At 41.8% G+C, this 10,074-nt stretch overlaps 1 protein-coding gene across 2 annotated transcripts in view; it reads left to right on the top strand.

Annotated features, from left to right (window-relative positions):
* Positions 1-3,990: 3,990 nt before the first annotated feature.
* LOC127573687 (B-cell lymphoma/leukemia 11B-like) overlaps positions 3,991-10,074 on the top strand; it is a 173,627-nt gene continuing 167,543 nt past the window's right edge. For both annotated transcript variants that reach the window (XM_052022125.1, XM_052022116.1), the window contains exons 1-2: positions 3,991-4,189; positions 9,424-9,762. In XM_052022125.1, the coding sequence (XP_051878085.1) occupies positions 4,135-4,189; positions 9,424-9,762 (394 nt within the window). In that variant the 5' untranslated portion in view covers positions 3,991-4,134. The remainder of the gene's footprint in view (positions 4,190-9,423; positions 9,763-10,074) is intronic.

Below are 10,074 nucleotides of genomic sequence, written 5' to 3'. Positions count from 1 at the left end.
AGTGCAGGTTATCAGGCGCATGGCTGGGATGCGAGATAGGACGCTCTCTGTACAGGTCAGAAATAGTGAGGGTGAAGAATAGACAAGGTATAGTGAGGGTGAAGAATAGACCAGAGGTATCAGAAGTACAGATGAGACTGTCAGACAGAGAAATCGTGCAATAAACATGAGGAACATTTGTCAATACCTAACGTGCCTATTTTGCATTACACATGTTGTCCTTTAATTTGATCTGGATGCCCAACAATGCAGTTTGCTGTCAGAGGTAACCTGCTTTAACCAGAGAGAAAAAAAGAAACAAACACTTAAATCGCAGCATATGTTAAACGCTGCAGCTTTAAAACCTGACAAGCCCAATGCTAACTTAAACAGCTGTTGCCAATTCTGCAGGGCACAAGTTAGATGCATGGCATCTCACAGTGTGTCTCCCTGTCAGTTTTAGTAGTCTTTTTAATTGTTCAAGAAAAGGAAGGGATGGGGTTGAGAGAATATTTGCCATTCAGAAAATAAAACAGAGAGAAAGCAACTGCAACAAAATACAGATGAAAGGAGTTAGTTCTCATTTGGGCAATATGTAACCGAGCCCTGAATGTGGAACTGCATTTCACCTCAGCCTCTTTACCTATCTCCTCGCATGTGGGGAGATGAACATGTATCTGGTCCGATGCAGTTAATTTATTTTACAACTCCAGTTTTAACAGATTCCGTCATATATTCACTTGCTGCTGTTGCTAAGACAGAGCACAGATTTGTGCTGCTTTGAATTCAATGTATGATACAATTTATTGCAAATAAAATTCGCTGTCATTGGCAAAATAAGACTAATAATAAGCAAGAGCGCATTAAAACATACACAGAGACACTCACATTTGTGAAAATATTATTCAAAGAGAGGTGCCTGGTAAGCAGTAATTCAAAAATCCCAGGACTCCTGTCTAGAGGGTCCGATTAACCTGTTAATATTTACTTCTCTCGCTCTGCTTTACTTCTCTTGTGCCAGTCTTCAGGTGTGAGCTAGGACACCCTCGGCATAGTTTGGGATGATCTCAGGTCAATGGAGAGCAGAAGTAAGGAGGGTGCAGAGGAGAGTGTTGGAATAGTTGAGTGCAGAGTTGAAACGACGTGGAAAAGAGAGTCAGACAAGGGAATAGTAATAAAGAGCAGGCAGTTTTGGTTAGAACTAACTGGTGCCAATTTCATGTTGCACATTTAAGTCTATTTTGAAATCCCCGAGTTTCCAGTAATTAAGCTGTGTGCCAAATGTATGGGGACATTAAAAATAAAACTCTGTGCATGTCTTAATATCTTTGAATGTTTTCAGAAGGAAAAAAAACGGAGATGGGAAGTTGCAAAATAGGCCATTTGGATAGGGTGTTGGCTGTGTGAGTTCATGGGACCATACCCTTAGTCAGTGAGCTGCTAATCGCGCTTCTGCCATCACTCACACCATTTTCAGAACCATGAGTGTCCTTTCTCCCAGGCTCCTGTTGAGAGGGAGATGCAATCTGGATAACCAGGGAGCCAGGGATGGCGTATGCCCTCTAGATTGAACCTTCTTCTGACCAAAGAAGCACACGTCACTTGAACACTCTCCCTGAGCCAGTCGGACAGCTCTGCAGATGGCAAATCTCGGATACCCACCCATTGGGCAGACGTCATGCAGAGCTGGTGGTGAGGGATCTCTTACCCCATCCACACCAACTCCCTCATTGATCTCGGCTGATCTTGCAGAAGCTTATATATGAGATGCTATGTGGTACCAGTGTATCACCAGAGGAGGGGGAGACAAGCAGTTATATCTCCCCTCTGCCACTCTCACCTCCAGCGAAGCATTTCCTGTAACATGATATTGGCGGGAAGGAGCGAGGGACTGAAAACAAATATATTGGCTGTAGCTGAGGAGAAGTAGCAATCACTTACATTTATGTGCTATTTAAAATACCTTTCAATTAAATTGTTTTCCCTTTTTTTGTTCATTTAAATACGCTGCCACCGGCCACACATTGGAAAGTAGCAAAGTTAAATGATATCATTGCACATGTTTCGCCGGTGTGTGACGGAACTCTTATTTAAAATCAACCCAATTGATTTAGTCAGAAAAATGAATGCAGAATGTTGCCATGCGAAGGTATTAACAGTTCAGCAGCTCCTGTTGGGTTTTGATTTGTGTGAGAGAGATTATACTTATGTAATAATCTAACAAATATGCTCTGGTGTTAATCATCCTCACCTCTGCTAACGAAATACACTTCCCCAGCAACACAGCGTATAATGAGTGCTTGTGAGTCCTTCACTGTTGTTAAAATATTTTCTGTTCTTTTAAAAACTCAAACTCCTTCCGAAAAAAACATCATAAGTTTTCCAGGCTGCACACCTCCCCTAAATATAAGTGCGATTTAAATAGCATTTTCTTAAAAAAATAATTAAAGGTCCGCGATATTATTTCAAAAGGAAGTTGTAATCCAAAATGCGAGTGGGATTTATCTAAAGATAATACTGATCAATACTGAGGTGTGGCTTTGTAAACGGAAAGTATATTGTGTTAATTGTCAGTCAGTGGCTTGTATTTTCTTTTGCTACTTATCAATACCGTAAGCCAGCGATGAAGAGGCGATGATACCTTCCATATTCTGCCTAAACATCATTTCCCCTCCCCATCATAATTGATAACGTGTGCGGTGTTTTTCTCCCCTCCTCTCTACTGAATACACGCCTGGATATGGTTCGTGTTAATTCATAGGACTGCCTGAACCAAAGCAGCTCATTTCTTGCTGTCATTTCTGTGAACTGAAAAATAAAACTCTTTCACAAAAATAAATACATTGGAATCTGATCCCAGTTCCCGCGCCGCTTTTGGGCGGAATTATGCGCAAGGCTTTATCGCGGCTGAACGAATGTTCTCACTGTTTGCATTATGCTTCTTAATAATAACATTTCACGGGGGGGTGGGAAACGCACTTAAAAAAAAACAGATTGTGCACATTGCAGTGAGTGGTCGATATTTCATCTGTGCCCATTCCAAGGGGATGAATGGGGGTTCAGTGTCGGTTGGGCATGAAAATGTTTGAGTAAAGCTTCCACGCGTTTTATTCCTTTTTTTAAAAAATGGATAACAAAATATGTCAAACATTGAAATAAGCAGTTGTTGCCAACTCTACAATTCTCAGATCAGCCCGTACGCATTCATTGTGCGTGAGTCAGTGGCAGTACAATGCGCTCCGTCGCCAGTAGTAAAGCGGTGCAGTTCCATCTCCTTAAGAGAGACTGCGAACATCGCAATAAGTAGCTTCTCAGGTTAACCCATGTGTACGTGTGTGCATAACAGCAGATGAATGAATACCTTCCAGCACTCCTCCACCCCCACCGTTCTTTAAGTAGTTAAACCTCATTGAAATAGATGATTTCAAAACACACACACACACACACACACACACACACAAATAATTATAAGGCGGCATTCGCCTCGCACGGCGCTGGGGCGAGAGAGCCCACCTTAACTTTCAGAATGCAATGGCGACGAATTTAAAGTTTGCTATAAATTGAAAGCATTGTTTCCTATCGTAAGCACCTTTTCTTAATGGAACTTGCAACAAAGTTTCTGCTAAATGTAAAATTAAAAAAAACGTATTTCTTCCAACACCATCCCCATCCCCCCCCCTCCCGCCACACACAACCCCCTTCCAAAAATAAATGCCTTGAATGCAACGAGTACTTGATGCAAACGCATCTTTGCATCAGGTCCCGCCTGTGTTTGTTGTGCGAGAGAGAGAGAGAGAGAGATTGAGTGAGTGAGTGAATGAAAGGTTCGCTGTCTACAGTGTGATGCCTCTGCCAGTAGTAGCCCTCATTGAGCTGGCGGCCAATTCACCGCCTTGACGTTCAAGTTCGCGGGCGCGTCACGTCCGCACTTGAACTTGAATGTGTGTGTGTGTTTGCTGCTGTAATGTGTGTGTGTGTGTAATGTGTGTGTGGTAGCAGCTCTCTCTCTCTCTCTCTCTCTCTCTCTGACGGCTATCCCACAATCCATCTCCATCCGCCATCTTTGCATTATTTCCAATTTATTTTCTGTCAGGGGCTCTGATGAAGATATTTTTCTCTGGAGTCTCCGTCTTTCCGCTCCAGATGTGACCGACTATGTCTCGCCGCAAGCAAGGCAACCCTCAGCATTTAAGTAAAAGGGAATTTTCGCGTAAGTAACAAAAAACCCATAGAGAGGAAAAATTCTACCTCTTTGCAAAATAAAATAGATTTATTTTAATAATATGCATATATTTAAATAATATTTCAGCCTGAAGATATTGTTATTTGGGGGTTGCTTTTCTTTTAAAGGGAAATCTGAGGTGCATTGCACACTTTGCCTCCAATAGTCAAGATGACAACAAAACATTCAGAGTTTTAATTCTGCAGAGTTAGTTTTTGAATCGATTTGAAGGAAATTAATTGCGCTTTAATAGATTTCAGAAAGATTTTTTTTGGAAATATGTCATCTTTTTAAGCCTTCGGAGCATTGCATGTGGATCTTTGTGTGTAGCAACTGGACATCGCTTTGCAAATTTGTTTTAGTTGCAAATTTTGCCTCTCCCTGTGGTTTTTTTAAAAATAAATTTGTAATTTTGCTGAAACCAACCCCCCCCTCCCAAAAAAAAAGTTTGTGCAATTGGAGAGTTGGGGCTATCCCTTTGCATTGACCACCGCACGGGTGCCCGCTTTTCCGTCTCACTGTTTATTTTGTAGCTTTTTTGGGAGGGTGGTTTAAAAAAAAAAGAAAATGTTTGAAAACTTGCAAGTGGCGCGTGAGCGGGGCTGCCCAGCGCGAGACAGTGGATGGAACGCGGCGGATCGCAACGTTCGAAACGTGGCCAAATAAGGAGAAAGTCGGAATATTTATGGTTTTTATTCTGCTAAAATTTAAATAAATATATTCTTCTCCCTCCCCGAAAAAGAAATAGCATAAATCCACTTCGCTGCGGAGGCAGCCAGCGAGGTAACCCCCTTCAAACAAGCGATCTTTTTCTTATTGTTAGCCTGAAATTCTGGGGATTTTAATTTTTCCTCTTCCGAAAATAATTGCGATTGAATTTCTTCCTTGCAACAAAAAAAATGTTTCTTTTTTTTGCTGCTGGTTGTGTGCGTCTCCGTGCAGAGGTTGGAATCTCATTTATTTTTTTGTTGAGGATCGGTTGCATTTTTTTTGCAAACTGGAGAAAGGTAAATGCATTTAAATAAGAGTGGGGAATGCATTTTGTTTGTAGATATTAAAAATGCTTTAATGCAAGGACTGCTTAAATAGGAGATAAATCCAAGACGTTTTGCTATTTATTGTGTGCATTTTCACGAAAAGAATATAGAATAGACGCTCTTCTTGGTGTTCGCTTCCGTCTTTATGGGGCTATAAAGCGCAGACTTCTTATTTGAGAGATCAGTAACTCGTTGTAAAGGTAAATGAGTTTGAGGCTTTGCAATTCTTAATTTTTTTGACAGCGCGATGTTTTTCTGGGGAGGGGGAGATTAGAAGGAAAATTAGCAATTTGCCCCCTTGAAAACGATCCCGGCCCTGATTCAGTGAAATGCTTTAAAGCGATAAATAAATGATTTGGAAATCGGAAGCCACGTTTTTCCCTCTCTAAGTTTCATTTATTTAAATGCACATTTGTGGGATTAGATATTTCTCTATCCCCTCCCCCCTAAGCTTGCTCTTCCCTCGCTGTCTATCCCGAACAGAGCAACGCTCGGGAATACCAAAAGGAATCTGGCGCTCTCCCTCCTTTTCCAATACCTTTCGCTAGTGACAGAGATTGCAATTCTCCGCCGCTGTAGTTTCACCCCATTTTGCTCAGTATGCTTCGGACCTGCAACTTGCATCAGTCCTTCCCAGCACCGCGAACCCCCGGCACTGACTCGTGTAGAGTGCAATGGGTGCTTTCTGTTTACCGATTGAATCCTTCCCTCCTAACCCTGCCGCGTCGTCGGGGAGTCTGAGTGGTGTGTGTGTGTGTGTGTTTCGGGAGCGGAGAGGAGGAATTGGAAATATTTTAAATACAGGTTCCAATGTGCAAGGTGTGCGTTTTTTTTGCACGAGTTTATACTTTGCTATTGAAACGTTTTTTTTTGCAACGTTGAAGCATCCTGCGCATGGTCTGGCGGGGAAGGTTACTGAACGGCTGCGGAGATGGAGCATTAGACATTGAACTTGGGCTTGCACCAGGTCTGAGCTGGACTCCTGCCTGTCTTTGTTTTTGCATAAAGAGCTGGGGGGTTGGGGCATTGGTGTGTGTGTGTGTGTGTTTGTAAGTCTAAATTTCCCCATTAAAACAAAACAGGCGGGGCCTTTGCACACAATTTATGATGCATCCTTTTTGCAAAATAAACCGAACCCCCAACAAAACAAAATAAATAAGACGTGCGATATTCGGTCGGGTTTAGATAGTTGCAATTCTATTAAACTTTGTCCAGGGCTCCAACTTAAAGCGCGTGTCCCGCGCTGGGGAGCGGCAGCGATGCGCGGCCGCCGCTAGGGGGCGCTCCAAGTCAACTCATCACTGCGTTAAAGCTCCTGATTCTGTTCCATTGACCAGAGCTATTACCTGTCTTACTCATATACAATACACCCTTTACACGCACACAGCATTCCACCGTTGGATTTATTTTCAATGCAACATATTATTTTTATACTTTTATTAAGAAAGTGACTACCTTTCTGCAATTCACACAGCAGCAACCCCTGAAACAAAATACTCAGTTTTGTTAAACCAAAGCACTGTCTTCAGAGGAACTTGGATCATTCCAGACAGAGGTTATAATTAAAATAATGGATTGAAACATTCCCCAAAATATGCTGGTATTGTTTTTTTTTTATTTTAATTAATTTCAAAGGTTTGCAACACCAGATAATGAAAATGCAAACTGCGTAACTGTCATTTTGTTTAAGAAGATCTCTGTGTGTGGCGAGCAGAGAAATATTTGTTGTATTTGCAAAGATACTTCGTATGCTGCATTGATGTGGTTTATTTTTAATTGTACATAATCTGTGTGAGAGGAAGAAATATGTTTGAAGGAAATAAATATCTGAATTTCTATTCAACTTTGCGATGGTGAGGAATTAAGACAGAAAAGAATTGTGTTCTTGTTTGGTTGGGTCCAGAGATTAGCAGGTTCCAGGCCAACGATAAGGAGGGAACACTTTTACTTTGAAACGATCAGGGTGCCCTTCCGTGTTTCAACTCTCCATCATTGGTTTTGTGCTTGTAAAACCCAGAATAAAACAAAAAGTGCCTTAAGCAAGTTATTTAGAAATAAATTAATGCAGAGAGGATACACTTCAGCAGTTGTACACACGTCAATGAGTAGGTTAGATGAATATCATCATTTTCTTGCAGAAGTGACAGCAGATGTGGGAATTGATTAATGATAGAACAGGCACCAAGAGTATATTTGCCTTTTTTTTTGAGTCTTCTGATATTAAATATCGTAGATGTTGTTTTGCGTATCAAATGCAGAATTTTTTTTATTGATGTGTAGAGAGCTGGTGTCAACAGTGCGTGTAGAATGTCTGTAAAATATATGTCACTGGCCTAGATTTAAGCAACGTTTTTTTCCCCTCCCTTGTATTATTTGGCAAAAAATAAATATGAACACTCTGTTCACGCAAATCTGTTTGTACCTGCTGTTTTGTTGGAGGAATTTGGGTGCTGAAAACCTGTTAAGTCTTTTCAAATAAAGCAAAAAAGAAATTGTACCAGCAAAATAATGAGGCTTCCTGTAATTCTGTGACAGTGCAAGTTGTTAAACTTTGAGGGACTGTCTGTGGAGAGCACTAAAACGTTACACGCTTGTCGCTACAGTGGCCGGGGAGGCAGATGAATCAGAATATTCCCAGTCACGCTTTGTTTCCCAGTCTCTCGGGCTCTCTTCTTCTCTCTCTCTCTCTCTCTCTCTCTCTTCCCTCCCCACCCGCCACCCCCCCCACCCCTGTTGTCCCTATTAATGTAGAAACGTGCGCACACATTTTTCATTACAGTGCTCCTATTTATCACATGCACAACCTAATAAAATGACTTTGCCAGTTTATTTACGTGTCCAAATCAAAACCTGGTGATGGCTGTGAAGTAAAAATGCGGCAAGCAATGCCCCGGTTCCACAAAAGGGTCTTGCATGCCACCACTTGTGATGTTCTTAACGTTAAAACTGCATTTCTTTGCAATAAGCTTTCTTGTTTGGAAGTGAGGGAATATTGGACTCAGTCGACATTTCAGCAGCCTTCCCCTCCTCCTCACTTGAGGTATAACAGCCTGTGTGGTGTTAGTAAATCTACACACAGTTCTGAGGCAAATTGGGGAGGGTAGTGATGTACATATCTGACCCTCCTTCCCCCCCCCAAAAAAAAAGCCAGCCAATCAAGATGGGCCTCTGTAAATAACTAACAAGAAGAGTAAACCCAAAGTGGGGCACACATAAACATAAAATTACACTGAATCAGGCAGGAAGTTGGGGTAGAATTTTATCCAGATTTACGATTATTCAGCGACATCGTTCGAGAACAGGCCTTGCACTTTAAGGGTTTGATTTTGGGGGATTTCCGTCAGAACGTTGTTCATCCAAATAAAAAAATCTGCACCGTCCTTCACTTAAATCGCCCAGCGCAAGTTGCAGAGAAATGCAGAGAGAAAAGGACTGCTTTTGAGTGGTGGGCTTGGTTATTGTGCCTTTCCTTGCCTTGCAGTTCTGCAGGATTGCAAATAAAATATATATAAAAAAATCTTTTGTTTGGCTGAGCGAGGTGTAGCAGTAGAGGAGTTTGATAGTTGTGCCAATTTTTCTATGTAATGTGAAAACGGTTCATTAATCATTTACTTATGCAAATGTATAAAATATATTTTCTTTATATAGATACACATTCATAGATCTACACATCAGTAAAAATTCTTCATTAACTCTGGAATATATTTATATAAATGTGTGTGTTATACCTCAATGCACTCTTTACTAACCCAATGTAACTGCACTGTGTAATGAATTGACCTGTACGATCGGTATGCAAGACAAGTTTTTCACTGTACCTCGGTATAAGTGACAATAATAAACCAATACCAATACCAATATTAATATAGTTTCCTTCACAAAGATAAAAAATAACATGCAGCGATAAAGCCATATAGGTATAAATATAATCTGCTTGTGATATTCAAATAAATTTTGTGTGTAATAGAAATGCATCCTTTCATAAATAGAGACTGATAAACTACGTTTATGGTTCAGTATGGATGTAATAAGTAATAATTATTTATGATTAATGGAATTATATCTCTGGGTTTATATTCTCCTATTGCGTCTATGGACTGTGTTATGAGATGAATATTTATCTAAAAGTTGGCTCTCCTTTCTTTCTCACCTTCCCCCCTCTCTGTCTGGTCCCACACGAAGCAGAGGCTAACCATGTGGAGGCGGCAAGCACGGACGAGGAGGATGCGGCCATCGCTGGCCCCGGTGACGGAGACCGCGACCTGCTGACCTGCGGCCAGTGCCAGGCTCACTTCCCCCTGGCCGACATCCTTGTCTTCATCGAACACAAGAGGAAGCAGTGCAACGCGGCGGCCGTCTGCTTTGACAAGGCAGTGGATAAACGTAGTCCCTCGCCCCCTCACCCGGAGCCCAGGAGGGTGTCTGAACCCGTCGAAATTGGCATCCAAGTCACCCCTGAGGAAGATGACCGTCTGCTAACACCTACGAAAGGAATTTGCCCCAAGCAGGAAAACCTTGCGGGAGGTAGTGTGTCAAATACCGCTCACTGAACTGATAACTGGCCTCTTTCCTTTTGTGTGTGTGTGTGTTTGTGTGTCTGTGTGTATGTGCCCCATCATACTCCATGATGTGAGTACGGGCACGGCAATACCGTGTCTCTGTTGAGAGACCAAGTCAGAGTTTGCTTAAGTTTTCGTCGGATTTTCTGCAACCTGCTACCTTGTGAATGATCCAGTCTCAACATTACACGGGGAAGGGGGGAACAAACACTTGTGTGCAGACTGTCTTGGCGTATTCCCTTTTATGACTGTGTGCAGCATGTGTCACTTGTGCATA

This window comes from Pristis pectinata, chromosome 1 (genome assembly GCF_009764475.1).
Source record: "Pristis pectinata isolate sPriPec2 chromosome 1, sPriPec2.1.pri, whole genome shotgun sequence".
NCBI classification, from domain to species: domain Eukaryota; kingdom Metazoa; phylum Chordata; class Chondrichthyes; order Rhinopristiformes; family Pristidae; genus Pristis; species Pristis pectinata.
Note: the sequence above shows the minus strand (reverse complement) of the source record. Positions and strands in the feature narration are given on the sequence as shown.